The following is a 27,900-nucleotide window of genomic DNA, read 5'->3' as shown; positions in this document are numbered from 1 at the left end:
ACAGATGCCCTTCCTTTAAATGCTACGACCCAATGACAAACAAAAACCCCTCAGTCATCTGACCAAGTATAAATCATTTACTTTTGCTAGACAATATCAGAACCTTTCGTAAAGGACATTTTTGGTTTACGAAAAAAAAAAAAATCAAAAAAATCATTGCGCTGATATGAAATACAAATGCGGGATTTTAACACCTCCCTCTAGGGAAATAAACCGTCAACGTTTATTTAATTTTTACCTTGCAAACAATAACACAGCAGAGGAGAGAGACCTTTACACCAGACGAGGTAAAACCACGAGCTGGGACTTTGTGCGAAACAACGATGAGCTTCTTCCCACCTCGCAGGTCGTGAACATTCATGATGAAGGTTGATCCTCATCTTACAGGCAGTCTAACGTCTGTACAATTCAACAACTGAAAAAAAAAACAACTTATGCTTTGGTACTAAAAATAACATTTACCTTTTCAACTGGAATTCGGCTAAATAGACAGGAACCATTGGATTGAATACGAGAGATTAAAATGTACAGAAGTTCCACAGAAAACTGATTAAAAACACACGTTAGCATGATCATTAACATACAAATCCTGGATTAGATTATTAATGTGTGCGTGTTGGCTGGTGTTATCTGACAGTTCAGTCTTTAAAATGCAATCAAAAACTTCAACACAGCAATGAAAAGCACAAGAAAAATGCAAGTCACTTTGAACGTGCCAGATAAAATTCCACCATTCCCCTGTAAAAACGCAGCGGGCTGTCTCTCGGGGTCTTAAACGGGTTCTATTCGAATCGTTGCTATTGTCCATCAAACGGTAATCGACGTTCAAAAATGCCCAGATGAGCTAATGCCTCGACACGGACCGTAGCTCTGTAGCCACCGCGCCAACCTCACCCTTGATTTGCACCGTCTGCAGTTGGGCCCAGGTTCTATCATCACCCCACAGGCCAGTTCAGGTCGAGGGAGGGGGCGTGCGGCCTTCCCAGTACTTTTCGTAAGCTGTTTGGAACATGTCCTTACAGCGGAGCTTGGCGTCCAGCCGGGAGCAGATGAGGAAGGAGCCGCCCATCTTCCGGTGCAGCGAGTACGTCTCCTCCGGCGGTGGGGTGAGGCGGTGCTTTAGCATCACCGGGATGAGGTTGTGGATTCTCTTGGTGGTGGACTGACAGCCAAACCTGAAGTCCTCCTTGGAGGCGAAGGCCTCTCCGAGGATCATCACTGCGTCCACATGAGCATTTATCATGGCCTGGAAAACATGATGCCATTTAGAAAATGAACACCATGCATCTCAGGACGTTACTGGGTTTCTTTCACTCTGAGGGGGAGTACAGAGGTCCGGGGTCAAAATACCTCTGACTAATGAGGGCCGAGATAAAAATAGGCTGCAGTGGTTTGAATTATAATATATTTATTTTTCTGGAAAAATCAAGAAATTATTAAGAAATTTAAGAAAAAGAATTAACAAACAATTTCAGTGTGTTCTTTACATATTTATTTTCACCATTATTTCAATTCATCAACTTGTTTTTGCCAGAAATCTTGCAGAAAACCTATTTATTTATAGAAATTACTGAGGAATGGCTGCTGGGGTTGTCGTGGTAACGCATTATAATCACAGTTGGAATATAAATGAGCTTCTAGAGAGACTGTCTACTTCCTGTTTTAACATGATGGATCACATAGACCACCTGTCCACAGTTATGACACATACAGGGACCCCCCATCTTTGGACCACCATCGGCATGATCCAAGCCAATTTCTATTGGCTCAACCCATTTCGGTTTACCGCATTACCACTTGTTCTTTTGTATGTATTTGACTTGTATTGTAGCAGCAGCCACGCTTACCTTTGACTCATACCCTGTCAGGAACTTCATCTCGATGGACTTCTGGAGGACCCCCTCCCTGTTGCCCTCTGCAGCTGAACGGATTATCTACAAGTGAAAGAGGATTGATTTGCCTCTAAGGACTAAGGAAACCACTGAATATATAAACTTTACAGCCGTGATGGAAACCTTCTGTCTGCTTGTGACCCTGACGTTCTTTCTGTTCAGCTTTGGACATATTTTTCTGGCTTTCAACTTTTTAAAAAGTTGACGGGCTAGACACTACGCAGTCTGCTGAGAGGAATAAAGAATACTGGTCGTGTTTATGACTGTGGGTAATATCAGCAGCAGGACTTTCCAAGGAATTGCTGTGGCGGTGCTATTGTGCTTCTGTCACGCAGCCATCGCCATTTGGCCTTCACGTCCCACAGTGGAAAGACGAGCCAGGCTGCAGACCATGGTTCTAAAAATACTGGACTGAATGAATCTGGTATTTTTGTTTCCAGCAGGTCACAGCTAAATGCAGCACCCTTCCTACAAAGAGCTGCGTCGCTAAAATTAACTTTTGAGCGTCTCACCTCTATGTAGACGTCTGTGAAACTCTGATCAAATCCTCTTGTGGCTCCAAAGTCCAGCAGCGCCACCTACACAGCCGTGATCCGGTAAACAATGTCAGCATTATAAATCCTCGCAGCCGTTACCACGGCAACACCAACACTGGGCCCACGTACAAGACAGACTCACCCTGTGTGTTTGGGGATCGTAAAAGAAGTTGGACCAGTTGGGGTCAGTCTGCATGTACCTGAACTCAAACAGCTCCCTGAGGCACAGCAGCAGGATGTTCTGACAGATCTGAGGCAGACACGAACAAAAATTCCTAAAATGTCTTATGAAGATAAAGGAATTATCCACAGCTCCCCACTTCTAAAGTAGACCTCTCCATGAATCTCTGTACAGTTTTCGTCACCTCGTTCTTCAGCTCCTGTGACAGGCTCTCAGCCTGGTCCAGAGGAAATCCAGGAACCAGCTCTGTGGTCAGCACATGTCTGCTGCTCAGCTCATCTATCACCTCTGGCACATAGAAAAAAGGATGGTCCTTCAAAAGTTCCCTGCATCAGACAAAAGAACAGGAAAAACAACCCAAAGAGGGTTCAGTTACTCAGGTTAACCATCAAAGTATAAAACCGATGCTCAAAATCGTTCGTTAGCAAAACGCTTTGTGAGACCCACCTGAATTTCTTAGCACAACGAGCTTCTCTGATATAATCACATTCCAGGGACAGCTCGCGTCTCGTTACATCTATCAGATGTTCTGGAAACAGACCTAAAGATCCGAACAGACGCAGACAAGACAAAAGGTCACGGCTCAGTAAAGTAACAGCAAACTTAAAAAACTGAATGTGAGCTGATCCATGCGGTCGAAATTGGGCTTTGCTTAATTGAAATGATGTTTATGCGGCTACCTTCGGGCAGGGCATTGCTCATATTCAGGACTGTCATCAGGTTGTTGACGTCACTGTTGATACTCTGAGCAACGCCAGGATACTGGAAACAAACAGAAGAAGAGGGAAACATTTAAACCTTTTATATCGTGATTAAGGAATCGCTCAGCTTTTCTCTGACTGGATAAAGTAGAGAGAACCCAGCTGCATCGACGAGCTGCATGAACTTTAGATTCATACGTGTGCGTTCTTGGTCTACCTGTATTTTCATGGCCACTTCTCTGCCGTCCTTCAGCCTCGCCAGGTGAACCTGGCCGATGGACGCCGCCGCGAACGGGCGCTCCTCAAATGATTCCAGCTTGTCTCTCCAGTTGGGACCCAGATCACTGTTCAGTGCTCTCTTCAAATAAACACAACAAGTAGGGGGTTATTTTATCATTAAGGACTGGTTCGTGGTGCTTTAGGCTGGTACAGAAAACTTACCATCATTTGTTTGATGGGCATGAAGTCAGCACTCTGTCGTACGCGATCAAAGATCTTGGCAAGTTGGGGGTTAATAAAAGCATCATCTGAAATCACAAACAGGTGACTTTGTTGTAATAAAAAACACAACTTTGCAGGTCAGCTACCTTAACTGGCTGTTAAAGACAACACGAAGAATTACAGGTTTTAAATTACCTCAAGGTTACGCGTATTTTAGACAGGGGCTAAAAGCTGCGATGGTGGAACGTGTGCTCATACAGCTACAGCTGCATTCTAACTGTGACCCAAAAATGTCAGCAGGGGACAAAAAGCAGTGATGTTTACCGTCTCCACACTCCACTACAGCTATGTCTCAGTAGTTGCTGCTGCATGCTTGCTAATTCTGTTGAAGCTTACAGCGATGAATATGCAGAGGAATACAGAATGAATAATAAGGATCACATGATAAAAGGTCAACACAGCTTGTTAGAATCCCAGCCCACTATTAATTTCCTGCAATTTACTTAATAATCTCTTACTTAATGAGAGATTAAATTTTCACTGCTGTAGCATTTAAAGAAACACACTACGAACACAAGTTATGAAGGCCAAAGGTCCGGAGTCACTCGGTAAGGTCAGCGTGTGGACAGAAACAAACAGAAGCCAACCTTGACCGTCCTCACTCTATACCAGGACAATCAGTCTGGTCTGTGTGTTTGTTTGCACTTGCTACATTGTGAGGACATTTCTGGAGGAAGACTTTAAAGGGCCGGTTGAGGGTTGAGACTTAGTTATTAAATAAAGGTGCCGCGGAATGCTTTATGTCAATGAAAGCGGTCACAATGAGTGAAACACAAATGTGCACGTGCGTGTGAACCACAAACAAGTGCAACTTTGTTAGCAGTGTGTGTCTCGTAAGACAGAAAAGCACCTAGAACCTTAACATAAGCCTGCTGGCTGAATCTAAACAGTGTCTTTGCTCAAATCATAAAGAACAGCAACCTCCTGGCTGACCTGAGGTGAACTCTGACCAACATAAATGCTAATTCACCATAAACTGTACATTATGGATGCACAGAGGGATCGGCTGGTTTGAATTTCAGAATAACACTCTCAGTAATGAAATAGTTCTGTGTTCATTCCTACAGCGAGCGTGTGTTTGCTGCACACCTTGAATGCTGAGCATCTGCCCCAGTTTTAATGCAGCTCCTCTCACTTTACACAAAGTCCTGACAATGCGCTCTGCGTTGGCCTCAGACAGGAAGGGGCTGGAGTCCAGAACGCCTTTCTTGTTTTCATCTGCATAACATAAAAAGTGTGGATGAAATTGTTGTAGGAAGGAGCAGCATGATAACAGTTTAGTCAGGAACATCTTTACAGCAGGCGGAACACCCAGCAAATGTTGCAGGAGATTCAAAAAAACAGCCACCATTTTCCAGAACGCAGTCAGGCGAAAACAGTAAAAAATGCATCTGTGACCAGCTCTGCCCCTCAGAGTTTGGCAAGAATCTGAGGAGGATTACCCTTCTCTGTAATACGCCTCTGGGGTCAGTAGGTCACCAGGTGACGTCTGCCAGGGTGTCTGAGACCGCCCTTAGACCTTTAACGGAGATTTAACACAAGGGTGTGCAGAATGGCCGTGCTGGGATTAACACCCATAAACTGCCAGGCCATTCTTTCATCTCATTTCCATTTCACAATGGAGTGTGAGGGCTGCAGCAGCACAGGAGCAGGCACGTCTGTTTACAGAAGGTGCTGGGTTAGAGGGCGTTGACCTGACGGCATGCATAATATCGCCGCATGTAGCAGCACGCAGGAGAATCCACTTTTAAAGTTACTATTGAACAAGAAAAAGGCACAACTACAATATAAAATAAAATCTTTTGACTATTTACCTCCGCCATTATTGTGCCTGATGCTTTTCTTGGCAACTTCTGCTAAAGCTCCGATTCCCAATCCTAAAGCAAGACCTGAAAAAGCAAACAACACTTCAGGGGAAAATAAACACAACTGCGCATGAGCATGCGAGACAAATAACAGAATGATGGATCAATTCTTGAACGACGTTAGAATGGATCAGCAGAGTCTGACAACAGTGACAGCTGCTCAAACAAGTGTGCACGAGGAGACTATGTGAAGCACTGATTAATACAAACAATTAAGCTGCAGAAATAAATGCCGTCTATTTAACTTGCATTTTATTTCCCTGATCTCTTTAATAAGAGTGCGGGCCTGCTCATGGGCTCTACTGTCCCTGGCAAATTACATAATTCAGCATTATATAATCAGTTAGTCAGCGGTTTTTATGTGAACAAAAGTGAAAACGCCACGCTTCAGTGTGCCACAAACAAGGTGGCTGAACTTGAAAACAGAGGACGTCATACTTTCCCTCCCCGATGCCGTTTCTTAATCTCACCCGTGCGGCTTCCCGCAGCGCCGCTAAACCCGTGTGATGACGGTGCATCTCTCCCCACGCGCGAGTGACATCCCTTTTTCCAGACAGAGCACAAGTGTCTGTCAGTCACGCCTGTTTACAGACTGCTCTCCGCGGCTGAAAGGGGAGAGTCGACCCCGGCGACCTTCGTTCCGGTTGGGATTCGGAAGAGTGGGTTCAGCAAGAAGCTCTTTAAAGACGGCGCTGCCCACAAACAGGCAGAGATCGATCCCACTATAAATCATGGCTGATGTTGACCTCTGCTCTCCACTGGGAGTGAAGCTCGTCAACAAACGTTACACGGGCGAAAGGAACAGATGGCGGACACATGCCTCGACCCTCCCTCCTCCTGCGCCACCTTCGAAACGTTTCATCTGTCAACGTTCTGACAAGCTCACGTGTGTTTCAGTAAAATAGCTGCACTGCCAGTCTGGCCAACTTTGCTAGGATTGGGTTTTGTGTTGCGGCTCCACAGGACATCCACCTCCACTCTGATGCGATGCCAGCTGTTAAGAGGCGAAGCTACGGACTTCTCACCCTCACATTAGAACCCCTCTTTGCTGGGGTGAAGGCTTTACCCTTTAAATGTCAGCAGGCACCTGCAGGCTGCCAACTAAGCAAAGCAACATAACATTTTTGTTACTATCTGGGATTTAGGCTTAACGGACTGAGACAACAGGCGACGTGGTCTGACCAGATTAACACACTCTCAATCTGCTCGCGCAGATTTTTCACAGCTCCTCCCTCTCAGACTGTCAAGGAGTATTTTTCTGTTCATGACAACAACATTTCCTTTCCATGGACTGCGCACTTTAACATATGACAAATGTTTCCTCCATTCCTGTGTGAGTGTATGTACATATGAAATGTGTCCTTTCAACCCCGTGTTTTATGTGCTTGTAGGTATTTGTATCTGTACATCTTGTGCATACCAGCACCATCCTCAGGTTACTCGTTACATGGAGGTTGAACCTTCTGGCCCGTATAGTTAAATGACCTTCCTCCTTGACAATTGTGCACGTTTAGTAGCATTGCTGTTGTCCAGTGTTCTGAAATTTTGAACCGCCCAGTATCAGGCTGCGGTCCCCTGCTGTTGGAGTATCAGCCAAGTTAACCGCAGTGCACCAACACACCAGAACAGATCACTAAATATAGACCTAGCCAGAGACCAAAAAATGACATAACAGTACCTCCAAAGTTGGCCAGTCTGCTCAGCCGGGTCACTGGTACTTTCCTCTCTCTGGCTTTGTCACTGAGCTAGTAAACAGAGAAGCGACAACCTGGGTATTACAATGCCGACAAATGCATCAAACTATATATTAGTGTAATATTGTGTGTCTGATAAAGACTAGGATCTGAAGAACACATATTTACCGCCTGTTTGTGTGGTTTCGCCTCGGCTCTCTTCGTCTGTCTGGCTTTCTCAATGTCGTCAGCTGTCAGCCCCCCAACGGTGGTGGGGTCCTGGTGGTACGTCCTCAGCTGACTGAGCTGCTGCTGGCAGTACAACCGTAACCACAAATGCCTGTTCAGAGTGCGGTTGTAGCCGTGGTGAAGCCCAGCGAAATGCCTGCCACAGAGGAAGCGGCGGTCAACACGGAAACGCCGGTGAAATCATGCATACAGAGGAAGTGCCCGTACCTGGCGTCCTGGTGGTAAGATCTGGTGTGTCCATTAAACTGTTTACTGGGATCTTTGTATCCCTCAAACAATGACTGCTTCCCCGCTCCAGCGTGACTACTGCTCCCCACGTGCGCTTCTGTGAAGTCGCCTTCTTCCTGGATCTCTGAGGACAAGACTGCGTCGTCGCCGAAATCAAATTCTGTCTCGGCAGAGGAGGCCTGCTGCTGGCCTGACATCTCCTGGAGACACAAACACCAATTTCATCTCCGTGTTAAGTCAATGACTTATTTATAATTGAGGTTAGTTTTTCACCGATGCGTACCTGCATTTTCACCATAGCAGCAGAGAGGCTTTGCTCGGCAGCTGATTGGATGCTCTGAACAGCAGCACCAACGCCAGGTATGCCTACATTAGAAAATTAAATATAGGATCTAATTGTGCTTAAGGTAAACAAACAGTGAACATGGCTTTCCAAAAACCCAGCAGACTCACCAGACCCAGTGCGGACGGTGTTGCTCTGCGTCTCTACGACTGCCTGGCTCAGTTTAGCCAAGCCTCGCATCAGCGACATCATATCGCCTGCCATGACGGCCTGAAAACAAGACGACAGAGAGACTTAGAGCAACAAATGCATGAACATCAGCTCAGAGCGGTGCCAAAGCCTGATAGCTATATCACTAGCAACAAGCTAATATTGAATCACATTCCAGACATGGTAATCAAACCCAAACAGGGTTCCCATGTCACATAAACAGGTGGGCAAAAGTGGTTTGTAATTGACATTCTGCTGCCAAAATAAAGGTGTGCAGTCACCCAAATACACAGCTGTCAGCGCTTTAAATGACTTTAATACTTTGCCTAAAAATACTTATCCCCTGCAATCCCTCTGTGAGCGCCACACCCGCCCACGCAGACAAAGGACGCGGGGACTTGCATTTGTCTCAAGTCCCCTCCCAACGCATTCATGCTGATGGGGGCAACCTGGACATTCTGCTCCCAGAAAACATGAAACTGAAGCAAATATTTCTGCTGCGAGGGTGCCGCGCCTTGCCGTGCGTCGACGACGGCCAGGAGGAAAACAGCAGATGAAAAGGCTGCAGCTTCGGGGCGTGTGTTTTTGAACTGTATTCGACCGAGAAGAGTCCGAATTTAAAGTTTTAAAAGTCTGAATGCACGGCGTTGATCGGTGCATGCACAAACTCACATCTACAGCGTTTTCTCAGCTCGTTTCGGGGTGCACCATCAGATTCTTTTAAATGTACAAAATCAGACAAAACGTCACACCTGCGGTTAAACAGCGGAACTGGCTCCGATTCCTGAGCTGAGAGATTGTTGGAACAACTGTTGCTGTATTACAGGTGTAATTTCTGGGTGTGACTACAGCAGTCAACAAGTTAAGTCAAGAGAATGAGCCAACGGATGAGCTTCGAGTATAATGAATAGGCTCTCTCTCACACACACACCCCCGTAGTTCTATCTTTGTGAGGACTTTCAAAGGCATAACATATTACCCAACCCTAACATTCCAACAAACCCCAACTCTAATTTAATTCTAACTTCAACATCATATTTTAACACTAAAACAGTCTTCTGAAGTAGCAAGGACCAGCCAAAATGACCTCACTTTCCAAAAATGTCCTTGCTTTGCTAGTAGAATGTGAATTTTGGTACCTAGTATGTAGCAAGTACAAGAAAACAGAAAAAAAAAAGAACTCACACACACACACACTCACAGAGTCAGTTAATGGGTCATCCTTCCTCCTTTAGGGCAGTGGGTGACCAGGCAGACACACAAAGAACTTTCATAGAAGTCACAAGACTCCAAGTGATCCCCAGCTCAAAGCCTGACATGTGACCACGCGCACAGTACAACAAACACTTTCTGGTCATCCTTCGATATTTTTGAAACAGACAAGGTTTGGGTGTGTGGCTCTTTCAGTTACAACCACAAGAAAAACACTCGCTTTTCTCTTTTGGCTCCAGGAACATCTCCATTAATCATCATGTCAAGTCTGCTTAAAATTCAAGTGCCGGGTTCTTCTCCTCACTTCATATTGCAACACTCCTATTGCTGCAATATTTTCCAGTAGTCCTGTAAATTAAAACTGGTCGTTAAACTCCCGATACAATTATTGGTAAAAACGCAGCTTTCTAACTGGAGGTGGAAGCGAGTTCTGCTCGTAAGCTCTGCAAGGAAGTTTTCAGGCTATTTGGACACAGAGCTTTGTTTCTTTCGCAGTCAACATCAGCACGTTTCCTCCATAAATATTGATACAGATATCTGTTACCATGGTAGCAGGTTGAGCCGAATTCTTACTGAATACTAGGTGAATATTCTCACATTTTAATATTGGAAAAAATGTGCTTTGCATGCAACCTGAATGCTGAATTAAATACAGAACATAAGATGCAATTTATTTTATTAAGCATTCAATCTCTTAAGAAAAACAAAGTCATTTTGTATCCATTTGCAGCCAAAACGCTCTTACTCTTGCAAGACTCAGAGAGGTGAACACTGATTGGTCAAAATCTACAACTGGCCAAAAACCACAGTTCTCAAATGAGCTGTATTGAGCAACTTCCCATTTCTAACTGAGATTACCACCAAGTGTGTCTGAAGCCATCAACTCCCCATTTATCATGCTTAACAAGAATACCAGCATGACATTGACAAATGGGAAGGTCTGTTTTGATGTCCTGTTGGTCGCTGTGGGATCTTTTTCGACAGCATGACCTGTATGGCACACTTTTGTACATCGAGGCCTCAGTTGTTGACTGGTCTCTGTTGCTGTTCCGGCACGGTTGACTCACTGTTATGAAAATATCCAGGCATCGCACTCTGAACCCGTCTATATCTGGCGTTTGGGCCCGAGCGACCCCCGATCCCGAGCCAAACGTACTGTAGGTAATGTTACTCACATTACAACGGTGATGTGGTTTTCCACCAGTAATGGGGAGACATGACTAAAACCACGTTTTCATTTAAGAAACAGATGAGGATGACTTTGTCTTGAATCACTTAGCCACTTAAAGTTGCACAAATGACTCTGGCATTTCTGCTGAGTCAGCTTTCAGAGAAACGTTGACGCAATCCAGGTCAAATATCTCCCACAATTCTAACTCAACTGTTAACAGAGTAACACAACAGGTAGATTTGATTTATTTAATTAATTAACCTTATTATTAGAAGTACATTCTTACAGTTTAAATAGTTTCTGGGGATAAGTGCAACTTGTGACTATAGGAAGGATTAAAACTTATTTACAACAATTGGAGTGTTACTGGTCGGCACTAATAGACAGAAGCAAATAAAAAAACAATGATTTCACCCGTTATGTCTGTCAAGTTTGATCATTTACAGCCTGAACTGTGATCAAGATCAGTGGTTGACTCTGTAATAATGTTTGTTTTAACAGGGCTACAGAACCAAATGATAAGACTACCGGAAATTAGGTTATCAGAGAACAAGGTAGCGGAACAGTACTGACAGGTTTGAGTTAAAAAGAAAGTTTGCCTTAAATTGTCCAGACATAAACACGCAACACGCTATGTGGATTCAGCTGCACGTCTATTTCCAGTCGCCCAGAATTATTTCCGAGCCAGAAAAAAGGCGCATCAATAAACGTTTCTATAGAAGAAAAAACGGATAATAAATCCTGCACAATAGGTTGTTCTTCTCAAAAACCTCTGATTGGTCACCAGGTTGGTAAAGTTTGCAGAAGTAGCGGAACAGCCATGCAGCTGCAGGACATAAACACATCTCGGGGGCGAGCACGCCCAAATGAATTAAAGGCCACCGAGAGAAGAAATGCAACGTTGTGTGGCGTTTGTTTGTCAGCGAATGTGTGCTGGCCTTGCGGATACTCACCAGCAGTTGCTTATTTCTCCGCGTCAAAACAAGGTCAGCGGCGAGGGCGACTTAGGCTAAGAGCTGCTTATTGTTGGAAGGTTTATGACTGCAAGGTGGAGATAAAGGGGGACTGTTCTCGGTGAGCTCAGAGGAAGGAGCGCAGCCTGTTTTGGTCCTCCTTCCCTCTGCTGCAGCCCTTCTCTCTCCACCACGAGGTCAACCTTATTTATCAACTTTGCAGCGAACAGCCAGAAACGTGTGTTGACGCAACCTACCCGACGCTGGTCAGCGTGCGTCACGTCCTGCGGCTGATGCGGGAGCACGTTTCACACGGAGGAGAGCGCAATCGTCTCACTTTTTGGCAAAACGAATATATTCTGAGGTTTCTGCCGTTGCTCTTTACCCTGTAAAAACCGCGTTTAACCATTAGAGTCTCTTGAATGCCGCCAGCTGAACTTTTATTTCGGAAACGCTCTAGAATGTCCTCGCCCACTTTGTTCTTTCTCTGCTCCTATTGGTCCGTAGAGTTTGATTGACGGGAGGCCTGAACTAACTCGAGGCTTCTGGTTGGTCAATCGCTTAACAAAAACAAATGTCGTGTTTCTGCAATAACCCGAAAGTCTTGAGTCTGTACTGACGGAAAAACACGAACCTACGTGTCGTACGTGACAAGACAAGAACAACCGTGTTTATCTGAGTATACGTGAGTGCTTCCAACGCGACTTAAAGTTTCGTTCGATGGAAGGCAAACAAAGATAAGCGTTTGCTCACCGAACAGACCCTGCTACGCGAAATATCACCAAATCGATGTCATCGTTCGAATTTAGGCCAAGTTACGTCCCACTTTTGAAATAACCAATTGCTATTAATTGGTATGATGACTAAAGGTGTTGTTCATTACACAACCGCAATAACAAACCATTTGGTGCCATCTACTGTCATGTCATTATTGCAAGTCGTAAAACGAAATCTGTGTTGGATAACCGATAAAATGTGTCATGTCAAAGTAACTAAGGCAGCAAAAATTAATAAGAACCACTAAGAATGTCTATAATTATGTGTTTTTATACTTGAGCTTCAACCGGAAGTGGGGATTCAGTGCTGTAGTGTCACCAAACCGACGCCAGAGAGCACCATTGAGTCACAAACAAAAATATAAACAATCTCACCTGCAGATAAACTTGAGTGCACAAAAGTTTCCCAGGTTTGTAGAAGACGTTAAAATCACAACTCGTGTGTATTTAGAATCTTACTCTAAGGTTACTTAGGAGGATCTAAAGGGGTAATGGTTTTCATACTAGTGAATAAATATATATTTACTAATAAATTTATATTTATAAGTACTTGTAAAATTGTCATATATTTGTTTTGATGCCACTTCCAACCTTATTTTTTTCCCATGTGTCCAGGAGGCTGATATGATCGGCAGCAATTTGAATTTCAAATGTCCACATGCAAACAATAAGCCAAGAAGTTGCAGCATCAGCGTGGGAGGTCTCAGTTGTTGAAAATGAGAAAAAAAATGTCAGACACCATGAGGTTTTCAGGGTTTTTTTTCTTGATCAAATACACACTTCTTTTAAAATAAACAGTCTAAATAAATATACAACAAAACAGGAAAATGTCTATAACGAACAACCTTAAGTGCACACCGGGGAGCGAAAGCAACAGCATAAGTGTAACATTTTGGGAAACATTACGCTTCTTTTCTGGGGTTGAAATTAAAGCAAAGTTCACAGTCAGTGAACAGATTGAACAGAAGCCACTATCCTATGAAGCTAACTGTGTTTTTTCCATGCTATTATCACCAGAAATAGCAGCTGAAACCAGAATATCTAAGCCATTTAATTCACTAATTTCCCAAAATGTCAAACTATGTATGTACAATAGGCACCATGTGGAATTATAATCAGTGTCACAGCAAAAATCAGTGGAAAATCTTTTTGAGTATACGGAAGAAATATTCCTAGTTTGATTTTTCAGTTTCCACGTGAAACTACTTTTCTTTTTCTGTCGCCAGTTTTGTTTTTGATCTTTTTGATAAAAAAAGGAGACTTATTGTATATATCACAAAGTCAAACAATCCAAACTTTAAAATATCACAGTATCTACAGCGACTGAAATGTAACATGAAACAATATAAATAAGAACATCATGAAAGCCCAGATTGTAAGAGTCATGCATGCCTGATGAGACTAAGCAGAGAAAATGGCTAAAAGGCAACATTTGACAAAAATATTTTCAGTTTTCTGACTTGGCTTTGAAACATAAAGGCACTGTGTAGCTTAAATAGGATTGTTCTGCTGCTAAGTGTTCCATGGGTAAAACAATATGATATAAACAGCATCAAACACGGTGGGTTTTGGTGGCAAACGTGTTTTTTTTTTAAAATGAAAGGATTTCCTCCATACCAATGAAACTAACCTGTGATGTGCGCTCTAGTTTCACAAAACCGTCAAACAAATCCACTTTTTGTGACAGCGTCTTCTTGTTGCCCCACACTGTGGCTTTAAATATCTTACAAAAAATATATTACCTCTATTAATAAATCTTCTGCGGTCTCCATAACAGTGAAGCACACCGTTCCACACATTGAAACATTACATTTACCGGTTCATCAGCACCATCTGCAAAATAATTCTGATGCAAATAAAATATTAAAAAATTGTGATTTTAGGCAAATGTTAAGACACATTAAGACACTAAGGTTTGCCGTATATATGTATTTTAGTCCACGTTCATTGTGTTCATGCAAAGACGATTGTGCTTCACCCAGATGACATCTTAAGTACAGTTAAAGTTTTATTTAATAATACCTACTAACCTGATGCTCAAATGACCAAGATTTAAACCCAACTGAATCAAAAATGTGTGTTATTTTTAATAAAAGATTTATGTCTAGATTTGGAAATCTTTAAATTAAAATATATCGTACATATCTTCAGTTATTTTTCATCACAATTAAGTTTTACATAGATTCTGGTGGAAAAATAAACCTTTTTGGTGGGGAAAAAAGCAAGATTCTGAAGTCCACTGATGCAGACGTGTCCTTGATGGATTTCGCCGCATGCTCTCGGGGGATAATGTTGTACTTTTCCAAAAAAAGACCTAATATCTGCGGAACCCTCAAGACTCAAAGTTCACCATGGATGAAATGATGTCCACCAAACTATCTAATCCAAAGAGGTAACCGTCCTCTCTGTTGCCCTCCACCCACACCGCCCGGTGGGTCAGCTCGTCCCCGTCAGGCAGAGGAGTCGTTTTACCGAAATCGATCATCCAGACTTTGGCCCGACCCGTGCTGTCGTGGACGAACAACAAGGAGCTTCCAATCACCTGGGCAGACAATCGCAAAGAGAAAAACAGGAAAGCATGAAAAACAATAAAACATTACGGGTTTGTTCCAAACCCTGAGCTCGATTCCTGTTCTGTTCCACCTACCTCCTGCTATCGAGACATAAACACGCCTTTTGGACATGTAATTCTCTTTATCTGTCATTAATGCGTCTAACATTAATGACAGATAAAATCTTGAATTTATTGTCTTGTGTTTGTCCAGGTTGAGTGCATCTTTACCTCGTGAGCTTTAAAGAATGGTGAGGTCTCCAAAGTGTCTCTAATTTCCCCCAGCCTGCTTAAATAAGATTTCTGAAGGACAAAAAAGAAGAAAATTAATCAAATTGAATAAAATAAACAAGCTTTTACTTGTGATCCACAGGTACATTTGATGCCATTTCAGTCACCATTATAATAACATGAAATGGCAGCAGTGATAAATAGATTTTATTTATCATAAAATTTTTTAATTAACCAATAATAGATAAACCAAACAGGGAATAATTCATATTTTTTAGTACAAAGACCCGACAGATAAATGGTACTATGCAAAATGCTTTGCAAATAAAACAGCGTGCGTTCCCAAGGATTTGAGCCACGAAAAGCATGAGGTTAAGGTGTGTTTGTGACTCACCAGTACGTCCTTGTTTCCTTTGACAAAGTCCTGGAAGGCGGCAGTGACTTGCTCCCTCGTCTTTGTTTTCTTGAAATCCCTGTTGACCGTCCCGTCCTCCATCTAAACAGGAAAGTAAGAGGACCGTTAAAGAACACACAAAGGTGGAGGATGGGAAGGGAGGAAGGATGGATGAGAAGTTCAGAACAAACACTGAGCTGGAGGGAAAGAAGCAGGTATTTTTAGATATTTGGCCGTGGGAAGGCAAGGGACAGACTCTGACCAGGTCTGCGCAGAAAAAATACTGGAAGCAGAAGCTTCATTTCTGTGACCATTTGACAAAACAGCCCTGGAAATAAATGTATTATTTAAAATCCAGAAGAAAAAGATGCCCGGTTTCTCCTAAAACTACCGGTAGACAATTGGACGGCCCAAAATTTTGCCGCAATTTCGCTGAGATTTCTCATTTGTGTGGCATCAAAACTATAGAGTAAATGTTTGCGTTGACTCTGATCGTAAACACAAAAGTGCTCAAATTTAATGTACGATGAGTAAATGTGCCAGAACAGGAGCAGATGAAGCCTTCAGCATCAGAGGCAGCAGTGGGAGCTGAACAGTTGGTTGCAGAGTGGAATAAAAAGGAGCTTTTCTTATGCTACTGGCTGCCAGGCAACAAGGTGCTGTTTGGAGACAAAAATATTTTTCCCTTTATGGTTCAGGTATGAGTGCAGCTTGGGCTAACTTGCACACACATAGGTCCCTACACACACCATATCTGATCACTGCGCCGGTTCCCCTAATGTTAAAGCTTAAATAATTTGTAAGACACACAGTTACACACATACACACACACACACACAGCTTTGTTTCTGGGGATAGCCCTCAGTGTCATGGCAACAGACCACCGGGAGGCCGGCAATGTCCTTATATAGTCACAACCGTCAAATAAAGGCAGCAGAGACAGAGATGTGTGTGTGTGTGTGTGTGTGTGTGTGTGTGTGTGTGTGTGTGTGTGTGTGTGTCCATCCGTACGCAGTGTCAGAACCAGATGACGAAACATACAGAGCTGCCACGGACAGGCTTCGTGTGAAACAAAGGAACGCACATATACTTCAGAGGAAGTTGGTGTTCAAAACAGGAAGTCCAATCACGGTCCAGTCCAATTCACCCACACCGGGAAGGAAAGACTGGAGGACACGCCGCTGCCATCACACCATTTCCTTTCCGAAGCCTTACCTTGACTCCTTCTATCCTGAATCCCAGGGTGGCCGTGGAGCTGATGGTCTCCCTCCACTGCATGTATCTCGGTTTGGTCACGACTTTCTGCAGCGTTTCCTCCGACGTGGGCGCGCTGGGATCCACCTCGATCATTTTCTGGTACATGTCGGGTCTGGGGGAGGGCTTCTTCCGAGCCTTGGTCAGCTCTTCTTCCAGGTAGGTCCTGGAGGAAGTTAACACACGTTATGAGCCAAGACAGCCTGACTTTCATTCGCTGCAGCTCAGGCCTTCGTTTGGAGGTGAGTTACACACACCGCGATTACTTTTTCTCCTCACCTCACTCCCATCTTGCAGTCCATCACACACGGAAAGTCAAACTCGGCCAGCAAGTCCTCCATCTGGTTGTATTTCTGACCGTCCTTCTCCACATCTCCGTGGTAACCAGGGACGTACGGGCGCAACGCATCCTTCATCAGGAGGGACAAGCAGCGCTGCTCACAGTCACAGTGTTTCTGAGGAGGAAGAAGCGAAAAGACGCTCAAAACAGCCACTCAGAAGCAGCACGTGTGTCAAGTGATCTGCACAGATGCAAGAGTCTCACTTTCAGTATCCGTCCGTTGGCTCCGGCCTTGAAGCTCCCTGTCAAGGGACACATTTGAAAGCATTTCCAGCTAATGGCCTTCCAGTAAAGTGAACTGATATCTTTTACTTTTTTTGATTTAATAAGAAACATACAACACATTTGGCCTCATACCTGCATGTCCAGCCAGTTGGATCCAGGGATACTTCTTTTTGAAGGACATGACAAATGGCGACCAGTGGACCATGTTCTTAATCTTCTTCCAAGACTTGTGCTGCAAAGACAGGCATGTGATCATCCATCCATCATCCATCCATCCATCCATCCACCCACCCATCCATCCATCCATCCATCCATCCATCCATCCATCCATCCATCCATCCATCCATCCATCCATCCATCCATCCATCCATCCATCCATCCATCCATCCATCCATCCATCCATCCATCCATCCATCAAGAACTGCAGATTACTAAGAGTATCAGTATTTATTTTTTGTGAACTTATAAATCTAGTTAAATGATCACTCCTCCTCTCCCTGGAAACCAGTAGTTCAAGTATTTCCAGGGGAAGGAGTGAGAAAGAGAGAGAGAGAGAGCGGGAGAGAGAGAGGCCTTTAACTACCAGGTCCTCCAACTATCTCACTTTCTTTTCTTTATGGTTTAAGTAGGAATTTATTTCATAAAGTCCTTAAGGTCAAAACCACGAGGAACAGAATCCGGTTTTGGAGGAACTAAAGTTGAGGGTGATGAATGTCAGGGATTCTTCTGACCACATTCCACACTTACTGTACTTGACAGCACCGTCTCTCTGTGCTTAAACTGCTCAGCCTGCTGTCCCGATTAATGACCTGGTTTACTGTCAACACATCCGACAGTGTTCCCGTAAAGCAGCTGAAATCCTACATCCAACACATCCTGCGACCCCGTCACAACCTTTTCTGACCACACAAATGTCCAGATACACTCGAGCGACGACCAACTGTTTCTGCAGCAACAGATTCTGGGAGTTTGCGAGAAAACACGTTAAGCTCTGGTCAATGGCCGCAGGCCAACACTCATGAGCTCCATACAAAACAAGTCAAAAGTAAATATTGAAAGATGAAAAATGCAAATCTTAAAATAAAGGCTATTCAATGAAAAACACTTGCCTCATCACTGCTATTCAAAAATTAGAATTAATATCTAAGTAAATGGAATGACATCCTGACATCCCACTCTTGAGGAATAATATATTCCACATGCAAAAGCATGTTTATATTGTTATTCCTGCGCTATTACATCAGATGGAAAAATTCCAGCTGTCTGTGGGTTTGAACAATGGTTGGCTGTGCAACACTGTGGCTGAGATCCCAGTGATTCCAGCATAGGAAAAAAATAGCAAAATGCTGCAAGGAATGTCCACTTCAAACAGATTATAAAGGATTCAGTTGGCTCTGAGGGGACGCGACACCCCCTTTTGCATCTTGTGTATGAGGACAGTGTTTGTATATTTTATTTTAGTTACAGTGTTGCAGTATCTCACACAAATGTTGATTTAGTTCTTACTGAAAACTGAATTTACGGTGTGGCAGAAGCAGACACCAGAGAGATGAGAGAAGAGAGGAGTAGATAAGCTAGAAGAGACCATAGAAGGAGAAATATACCCAATGTCACACAATCTGGACCTGATGAAAATTCATCAGCTGATAACATGACTATCTATGGTTAGACACACGCGTTCACACACACCGTCCTGTCTCCCTTTGCTTCTCCTTCAATAGGAATCACATGATGGGTAGAAGAAGAACAAGAAGAAGAAGGGAGCAAAGGACTGTGCCCTTTTCAAGTTAAACACATAAACACACGTGTGTAGGTCACACAGTGAAAACTGGCCACAAGTTGGAGAAGAGTTGAGTTGAGTTGAGTTGAGTTGAGTTGAGTTCTGGACTATCTCGGTGTCACACAAAGAAAACAAGGACACTGGGATGAAATCAGAGGCGGCGGGACGCAGACTGGCCCTCTTATTGCTCTATAAAGTCACGATTACAATAACACTTCAGACCCTGTCAAACATCACTAAACAAAGATTAAATTTAGGACCATAAAACCTTCATCGGGCCTGACATATAAGTTACCTGAAGGCAGCTGGTGCGGAGGTGGATTAGGGTAACGATGAAGATGACGGCGACCGAAATGACCGCGCTCCACAGTGTCGAGCACATCGGGACCAATCAGAGCTGACAAATGTAGATCAGACGCTCCGGCGAGCCGGACACCGACAACAAACCAAAGAGGCACCAGGAGGACCTCTATGGTCTCTTCTCCTGTCTGCCCCAACAAAGATTTGCCCACGTGTGTCTGAGTGCATGCAATCACAAACAATTGTTGATCATTTGATTAGCAAAACAGAGGAACACGATCTGAACATGCAAATGTCTACTGAGGACATGCACAGATGGAGTAAAGCTTAAGAGGCCTTAAACGCACACTCATAATTGTTTTTTTAATTCCTTAAATCTAAATATGCACTAGTAGAACCTGATGCTTTTTTGGACAAACTGGTCAGAAGCACCGGTCCCTCCCTTTCTACAAACACAAACGTATATACTGTAGTTTCGTAAAGCAAAACAGGACAAGCGCATGTTAGCGCGTTGGCACGGATAGGATCCGACTGCAAATGATGAAACTGGCCGTTCTTTTTTAAGAGGCAAAATTATACACTCGCTCCGTCACATCCTTCAAGTTCTCTCCTCTTTCTACTTGTTCCACCTCATTATTGTTCTCTTATCTCAATTCCCAGAAGTGCTGGATGACAAGGAGACAGCAGGAAAAGCATTTAAGTTTCCATTCAAAGGGCGTGTGTGTGTGTGTGTGTGTGTGTGTGTGTGAGTCGTATGGGGGGGGGGGGGGGGGGTAATAGAAGGAACTTCTTACAGACAGGAAGTGGGGGGTTGCCGCTTGCCTCAGCGACAGTATTTTCCACATCCGCCGCTGACTACAAACAAAAGAAAGACAGAAATAAGGGCCTTGCCCTCTGGAAACAACAAAGCGAGCAAAGAACAAATGAGGCCAAAGAGTTCTTTTTAGCCCGCTGACAGTCCTTAAGTAACGTGCACGCATTTCACAGCTGCATGCTTGGTTTCATAAGATCACTGCAGTAAAAAAAATAGCCTCACAAAGTCCACTTTAAGAAAATTGAGGCACTCAGAGCAACTAAAATATCAGTCATAGCTGCAGGAAAGAGTTTGGGAGGGTGCTGCGAATAATTAAAAACATTCATCAGGGCAAAGGGTGACTCTGCTTGAGTGTGTGAGGTGAACGAGGCAGGGGAAACACTGGTGAGTGCTGATGTTTTCGTTCAAACGAGCAATGAGGAAGGAGCAAGCCTGATATTGCTCACCGCAAGGTCCCCTTTGCAGAGACAAGCAACTTTCTTCACACACACACACGCACACGCACACACACAAACAGTGCACGGAGTGTGTTGAAGGCAAAGTAGCACGAGAGATTCTGTTGCACAGCGAAGCTTACAAATGAGGCTAAACACCATTGAAAAGGTGAATAAAATGTTTTGTGTTTATTTGTTTATTTATAGCTGTTTGTATTTTCACCTCTGCACTAGCGCAGTTTGACGGAGAAGCCCAAAGACACCTGTCAGGTGCGACGTGTCTCCCCGCTCCCTCACAGCACCTCTCTGAGGCTGTCTGTCCCTTTCCTGCAACATCGAAATTCTTGAGTCACATCCAGCAGGTTTATCCCAGCAGGTCTCCTGCAGCTCTTAAACCTCTGACAAACCCGAGTCTGCTCTGGATCCAGAACCAAACCGTCAGCTTCTGTAACCGTGAGCTGACCTGGCTCTGACACCACCGGGGCGGGGGACCGCCTCAAACATGCACATGCATGCACGCATGCCAGAGAACTCACACAGAAAGTGCAAATAAAGAGCTGATTGGTGTTTCCCCTCCCTGGTTACTTCTCTGCAAAGCACAGACAAACAAGAACTGCACACACACACACACACACACACACACACACACAGCTGTGAGAGGGAAACTCGGTTTGACGTCACATGGGTGCTAGGCAACCGGCCGCCGTGGTTGCGAAGATTTTCCATTTCAGCTATCACAGCTTGTAAGTGTGTGTGTGCACGTGTGAGACTTTGTTCACGACACAAAAGTCGCTTTTTTGGTCAGGAAGTACTCCTGATTCACCCTTGGACGTAGACACAGAATCGCTTCGTCACCGTAAACGTGACGCCGACTGTTCGTTTATTATGTGCATGTTGCACAACAAAGAGATGTTGTGTGTGTTTGTGTGTGCAGAGGGAGTGTGTGTTTCACAGTTTGGTACGGGTGCAGCCTGTCCCAAATGACACCTCGATGGACGCAACGAGGGTTCACGGAAGAGTCGCAGATGTGAGATTTGAGCTTCTTCAAAAAAGAAGCCGGAAAAGCAGAAAAATCGTCCGAGCTAATCTTGAATCTAAGCTGACTGAATCACTCCATCGCAGGTGTCCTTTTGCTGCCTTATTAGTGAGAATCAGGAAAATCCTCATGACCTCCGACCTTGGCGAGTCGCCCAAGCAGTCACATGATCGCTAATAAAAATGCCTTTATATGGGTCTGTCCTGCACAGGCCTCAGACTTCTCAGAATGCCTTCACAAAGCAATCCAGGTGTGTCTAACTGTCTTAAAAATGGTGAAAACAGGGGACGGGTTAAGGATGACGGCCTTCTCCCAGCGGTTTGCACAGGAGCCACCACTCACGAGGTGCTTATCGCTCCAATCTGACTCTTTCTTCACCCCCCGATGTTGCCGTCACTCTGGACCAGGCTAAATACCACATGACCACATGATCTTTTTCCATGACTCCACAGTCCATTTCTTTCTGCTCCGCAGCAAAAGAAAGCGTTTTATTTTCAATTAGCCTCACTGATAAGTGAATTCCTCACACTTCCTCAGCACTTTAGTCCTCACAGCGCTCCCACTGCTGAACACAACCCCAGACTCTGTTCATTGAAGTTTATTTCACTTACATGGGTTTGTTTCCTTTGCCAATAAATAACTGTTTACCACCATCCTTTCATGTTTTATCAAATTATGGATCTGCTCTTTATGCGTTTTTGCAGTTTCAGCAATTTCCTTTGCTGTTTCTTATCCGATAAAAGTTCACTAGCGTCTTGAATCGCTGTATTCTAAGATTCAATCAACAATAAAAATGAGAAAAAATGATTGAGTTTTCACTGCACTCCTGTCTCTAATGCCTCTTTTCTATCTTTCTCTGTAAGTCCTCTCCTCTTCCTCTCTTCCTTTGTTGCTACATTCCTCCCACTCATAGAAGCATTCGTAATGTGTACCTGCATGTTTGCGCACACACACACACACTTACACAATCACACACACCTTGAGCTACAGATCAACCTAAGTGGAACCTGCCGGGTTGAGATCTTTGAGATAAATAAGGAAGAAATCACAGTTCTTTTGAAGCAAATATGTCGATCTTCTCTCAGCGTCAGGCTCAGTCTTTGACAGGATGAATTAAGGGGGAAAACTGACCGGAAATATGCAAAGAGCGACACAAACACCATTCAAATCCATCAGCCAAATTCATTTATACAAATAGTTTGGAGTGTTGGTTTGGAAATCCCGTGTGATCATAAGCAGAATATGAAGGAAAGGTGTGTTTGTCGCACTCTTCCCTTCAAATATGATCAGACCAAAACAAACAGGTTTTAATTATTAGAAATATGCTGATCGCTGATGATGAGTCATGGAAGCAAACGTAAGCCAAATTTAACTCAGTTCTACGTGCCGATCCTTAAAAGTGGACATTCTGGGATGTTGTTTATGTGAATCACAAACAAAATAAAGTTGAACAACCTCTTTTTAAATAATGTTTCAAAGCAGAAGTGAGATGACCTCCAGAGCTCCTGCTGGCTACAAATAAAACACACAACGCCTACATCTCCACCTACACACACACACAGCGGCCTCCGCCACCTCTCAGCAGCCTCCAATCGCATGGATAAAGCGGCTTATTGACAAAAAGGGTTCACCTTGCCTTCAAATGGCGTTATTTAACCAATTTGAGACGATTTTCCACTATTGTAGCAGCACGTTCCAGGTTTCTGCTTACCGCTTTCTGTTTGGAAGTGAGAACTGCAGGGTTGAGGAGCTGTTCTCCTTTCTCGGTATCGCTGGAGACATCTTCTTCCGACTCCTCCCAGGACGAGGAGAAACCGGCCGAGGAGGCAGAGGAGGATGACAGCTTCCTGAGGAAGCCGGTGGAGGAGTTGGGGCTGGAACTGAGGCTGGGGGTGGAGAACAGGCCAGCAGACAACTGGTCTGGACTGGCATCTTCAGATACTGGCTGGCTTTCTGGGCCGAGGTCAGTTATTATGACGGCGGGGATGGAGGGAATGGATGGAGGGATGGAGGGAGAGTGGTGGGAGGTTTCCTGGTTCGATCGGAGTGCTTCTTTCTGGAGTGTCTGGTTTTCTCGCTGACCTTTCAGCCCTCCTTCTGTTCCTTCTGGTTCCTTCTGTTCCTCTTTCTGCTCCCTTCTGTCTTTGTCTGCCTCTGTTTTCTCTATGTCAGTTGCTGGATCTGAATTGAACAGTTTATGGAAATTCTGAGAAACAAACGGTCCATCTAAACCAGGAGCTCGCACTGGCATTTCCAAATGGCGTCCATTTTGACCCTCCAGTGTGTGACTATCAGTGTCTGTTTTGTCCTTTTCTTTGTTCCTTCCTTCTTCCACTGTTTCTTCTTCCACTTCGCTTCCATTTTGCACAGCGGGCGGAACTCTACGCTCCTGCGGGTGGGTCATCGGGCTTTCCGGGCCTGAGCCTCCTTGATCGGGATTAGACGGGGTTTGGACAGGCGACCGCCGTGGACAGCGAGGGCTGCGCTGGAGCTCAGTGTTGAGCACCTGCGCACGAATTCCAGAAATGTGGGCCTCAAAAATGCCAACTTTTCCTCTGACCTGACAGACACGGAGAAATGAAATGAAGCAGATGCACAAAACCTGAGCGCTGTGCAAAACGTCACGTCAGTTTTTGGAAACAAAATCACCTCAACGTTCTGTAGCTCTCTGTGTAGCTGCAGCAGCTGCGCCTGCCGTCGCCTCTCCTCTCGCTTCTCTCCTCCTCCCAAATCTCCTCCTCTCTCCTCCGGACTGTCTCCGTCGCGCCTCTCCTCGCCGCCGGCAGCGCTCAGTCGTCGCACCCGCTGGCTCACATTGACTCCTAGGAGCTCGGGGCTCCGCGGGGAGGGGGAGCGGCCACGGGGGGAGGGGCTGGGGGAGAGCGAAGACGGGGTGGGTGGGAAGACGAAGGACTGACCCAGGGCACGAGGGCTCGTCTGGAATCGGGCAAGTGGTGGGATTAGAATCGATGGAAAAATTGATTTATGACGTTGAGCTGAGTTCTGGTTGTGACTGTGTGTGTAACTGGGTTACCTTCGGACTGGTCGGAGAATAGGGACCTCCACCCAGTAACTGACAGTAGGTGCTCCGATCCGGAACTGGAAGCACCGGCCGACCAACTGGACTGGTTCTAGATGCAGAGGCGGCGCTGGAGGGTCCGGGCTTGGTGTGAAAGTGATTACTGCTGCAGGAAAGACAAGAGATGCTCACAGGGTACGAACAGGCTGCAGGATTCATACTAAAATGCTCGAATTTGTCCAGGAATTAAATTAAAACATGATCAGAGAGGAGAAAAAAAAAGTGAAGGCTGACTTGTTCATGATTCCGAGGCCGTTCACGTTCAGGGCAGAGGCTGCCATCCCCGCGGCCAGGCCAAGGGCTCCGAGTGCCGGATACACATTGAACAATTTCCCCTGAAGCTGCAGGAAGGCCCGGACAACAGCTTTCAGTGCTGCCACTGCATCCAGGCAGCAGCAGCTCTGGACTGCAGGCAAGATCTGTTGGAGAAAGTCAGAGATAAGCAGCAGCCAAAACAGCGGCGAAAGTTGAGTCTGCAGCCGTCCGTCTGAAACAGGCTTTAAAAATGAGCAGGCTGTAAAGGCAACATGAGGAAACACAGGCCCTGAAACACAGAAAGGGCAAGACGGGGGGAATACGGATGATTAAAGAAAATGGAAAGCAAAGGAAATGACAGAGATAAGGCGACGGTTCACTTATGGAATCTCCTCAATCTGAAGTGACGCAGATAAAGATGTTTACAGACACCACAGGTTCCTGAAAGAGCGCTTGATGCTCCTCACACCAAACTGACTTTAGATTGTTTGGACAAAGTTAGGAAGTCTGGTGGCGGGAAAAAAGGTCGTGCTTAAAAGGCGTTAATTAATACTGATGAAACTACGTTAATAGAATCTAGGGAGAAGAGCGGAAGGTCGTTTTTTCAACACAAGAAAACTGGGAGTTTTGGCGCCACACCAGCGTCCTCCTAAATTCACCTTAAGTAGCTGCTTGACTGAATATATTTATTAGATTTATGCGGATACGCTGTGGTGCATTTTCCTCGAAAAAATTCTTTCCAAGCCCATAAAAGAGAAATCCCCCGGCGATGTGCCCCCTGAGCAGTTCATCTGCAGACAAGGCGGCGCTGCGAGCAACATGTCTGAACACTCGCCCAAATCTCCACGCTGTTTTTTAAAGGATGACATTTCAGGTGCTGAAGAGAAACAGTCGGGGAGAATTCCTGCCGGCCGTTGCTCCTGACCTGCAGCACTGCCAGTGACACCAAAACTGAGCTGAACAGAACTCTCTCACTTCTGGTGCAAGCACACCGGCGCTTGTGCCGTGCGGCCTTGGGGTTGTGTTTTGATTGGAGATAAGTTAAGACTTCAGGTCATGAACGACAGCGTAAACAAGGGATTTCCTTGTTGGGAAGTGACGCAGCAAGAGAGGCAGGAAGCAATCGGAATGTCTCCAGCAGAGCGGCCACCACTTCAGCTTTTCGCTGTGACATCTACGGAAGCAAAACAAGATGATAGAAAGGAGGGGGGGAACTGGGACGGGTAGCAGCTAAAAACACAGCACAGGAGGAAACTGAGGTGTTTACGGGCTATTTCGGTCTGTCCTTTTCCGACGCTCTCATGCAGAAGCTGCAAATTTGCTTTCTGACAAAGAGCCCAGTCGCTGTGACAAAGCAGGACTGGGCACCAGCGAGCGCTGTAGCACTTCTGTCGTGCATTTTCCCCTCCGAGTTCTTTTTAAAGTTTAACCCTGAATCCTCTAAAATGATCAAGCAGCTCAATTCTCTTATAAAAAAACTCTTTTGCTCTACAGTTGTAGGGACGAAGATGATGATTGTGGTAAAACAACCCCTGAGACCTGAGTGGGTCAACAGGAGGTCTCAAAAAAGTGCAACCCAGCTAATGAAAAGATACCTCACTATTTCTATACAGTGTGCTTCATATATGTGCATTATAAGATCATTATTTACAGCATTTGAAAATATTCCAAATACATCAGCCCACATAGAGAAACTTTTAAAACCTGTTTAATTGTTGTTTTGTTGGATTTTCTAAGAACTCTGTGGTTGTTTTACAGCTCCAAAGCCTGATATACGGTGTCAAGATTGGATAATTGTGGAGGAATTTAATATGTGAACTTAAGACTAATTATAACTGTGCAGCTAATGAAGTCTGATGAGCTCCTTAAATATTTCATTGCCTCCAACGCTCTTTCTATTAGGAAAATACACAACATTCAAATGAAGGAATTTGTGAGTTGCAAATATTTAACTTTCTATCTTCTCGTTCTCTTCAGTCTGCATGCATGTAGGGCGTCTTGATTGAATAGGAATCTGAATTTAAGGGTAAAATCTAAGAATAACATCGCAACTGAGTGTCACATCACTTGGAAAGGTGCTGGAATCTCGGAGGATATTGGATCCATAATCACAAAACAAGCATTAAGGGTGAAAATGGAACTAGTGGGTGTTATCATAGAAGTGGTGATAAGCTCCAGGAGGATGGGGGTTCCCAGCCCTCCCAGGTTGGATTATCGAGGTGGTGAAAGTGGAGCTATGACGGTGTAATTAAGTCTGAAAAGCCAAATTCTTCCCCTGACATGCAACAAGGCCCCGGGCAGTCTTACCTCAACCCCGGCCGGTCCTCTCTCCTCTCTGGGACTACTTGTCCTCGCAGACCTCCAGCCGGACCCCGCTCTTATCCAGCGGGGATGGTCGGTGTCGTCGGTTCTGCAGGGAAATGCGGGACCCGGCGGACGCGCAACAGCTCCTCTCCTCTCTTTTGTCTCTTCTAGGTTTCCTCCGCGAACTTGTTATCGCCGGGTTTCTTGTTTCTTCTCCTCAATCCACCCCCCATCCCCAAAAAAAACCCCCAAACCAGAAATCCTCCTTAACAGGGAGCCCTTTCCCCCTCCCAGGCTGAGTTCCGAGCGTGTCCGGGGAGGCGGGCAGCGGTGCAGTCCTCTCACGGCTCGACAGAAAGAGTTTCTGGGGAGGTTTCTGTTGTCATGCGTGCTGCAGCTCCGCTCCTCTGCTCGTAGTAAAGCGCTGCTCGCCTCGTTGGAAGCCGGAAGCGACGGCGCGCACACACGCACA

At 45.0% G+C, this 27,900-nt stretch overlaps 2 protein-coding genes across 4 annotated transcripts; both read right to left on the bottom strand.

Moving 5' to 3' along the window:
* Positions 1 to 54: 54 nt before the first annotated feature.
* Positions 55 to 12,106, bottom strand: coq8aa (coenzyme Q8A, genome duplicate a). Of its 2 annotated transcripts, none has more exons than XM_011611964.2 (17): positions 11,913 to 12,106; positions 8,280 to 8,379; positions 8,110 to 8,192; positions 7,806 to 8,026; positions 7,539 to 7,734; positions 7,355 to 7,421; positions 5,626 to 5,700; positions 4,901 to 5,029; positions 3,752 to 3,837; positions 3,528 to 3,668; positions 3,290 to 3,371; positions 3,057 to 3,150; positions 2,794 to 2,935; positions 2,571 to 2,678; positions 2,405 to 2,470; positions 1,848 to 1,934; positions 55 to 1,246 (listed from the first exon to the last, which is right to left on the bottom strand). In XM_011611964.2, the coding sequence occupies exons 2-17, from the start codon at positions 8,371 to 8,373 to the stop codon at positions 953 to 955; spliced, it is 1,965 nt and encodes a 654-aa protein (XP_011610266.1). In that variant the 5' UTR covers positions 8,374 to 8,379; positions 11,913 to 12,106; the 3' UTR covers positions 55 to 952. The 2 variants fall into 2 exon arrangements, with proteins under 2 accessions (XP_011610266.1, XP_011610265.1); XM_011611963.2 differs by having other exon boundaries at positions 11,656 to 12,105.
* A 1,066-nt stretch (positions 12,107 to 13,172) lies between these two features.
* On the bottom strand, positions 13,173 to 27,855 carry itpkb (inositol-trisphosphate 3-kinase B). 2 transcript variants are annotated; one of them, XM_003971618.3, is made up of 12 exons: positions 27,432 to 27,855; positions 25,104 to 25,288; positions 24,825 to 24,975; positions 24,440 to 24,727; positions 23,502 to 24,350; positions 17,559 to 17,658; positions 17,406 to 17,443; positions 17,141 to 17,316; positions 16,823 to 17,027; positions 15,608 to 15,709; positions 15,214 to 15,285; positions 13,173 to 14,973 (listed from the first exon to the last, which is right to left on the bottom strand). In XM_003971618.3, the coding sequence occupies exons 2-12, from the start codon at positions 25,148 to 25,150 to the stop codon at positions 14,764 to 14,766; spliced, it is 2,238 nt and encodes a 745-aa protein (XP_003971667.1). In that variant the 5' UTR covers positions 25,151 to 25,288; positions 27,432 to 27,855; the 3' UTR covers positions 13,173 to 14,763. The 2 variants fall into 2 exon arrangements, with proteins under 2 accessions (XP_003971667.1, XP_029704996.1); XM_029849136.1 differs by having other exon boundaries at positions 24,825 to 24,972.
* Positions 27,856 to 27,900: the final 45 nt, after the last annotated feature.

Source organism: Takifugu rubripes, chromosome 16 (genome assembly GCF_901000725.2).
Source record: "Takifugu rubripes chromosome 16, fTakRub1.2, whole genome shotgun sequence".
In the NCBI taxonomy this organism is placed as follows: Eukaryota; Metazoa; Chordata; class Actinopteri; order Tetraodontiformes; family Tetraodontidae; genus Takifugu; species Takifugu rubripes.
Note: the sequence above shows the minus strand (reverse complement) of the source record. Positions and strands in the feature narration are given on the sequence as shown.

Bases quoted from the DNA above. Each gene is read 5' to 3' on its own strand.
- coq8aa (XM_011611964.2), bottom strand. From the start codon at position 8,373: ATGGCAGGCGATATGATGTCGCTGATGCGAGGCTTGGCTAAACTGAGC. The intron at 8,027-8,109 runs GTACGCATCGGT...TTGTGTCTCCAG, and splicing joins CTGCTATGGTGAAAATGCAG to GAGATGTCAGGCCAGCAGCA. The intron at 5,030-5,625 runs GTAAATAGTCAA...TATGTTATGCAG, and splicing joins CAGGCACAATAATGGCGGAG to ATGAAAACAAGAAAGGCGTT.
- itpkb (XM_003971618.3), bottom strand. From the start codon at position 25,150: ATGGCAGCCTCTGCCCTGAACGTGAACGGCCTCGGAATCATGAACAA. The intron at 17,317-17,405 runs GTGAGACTCTTG...CTTCCTCCTCAG, and splicing joins CCAACGGACGGATACTGAAA to AAACACTGTGACTGTGAGCA. The intron at 15,286-15,607 runs GTGAGTCACAAA...TTTGTCCTTCAG, and splicing joins AAGGAAACAAGGACGTACTG to AAATCTTATTTAAGCAGGCT.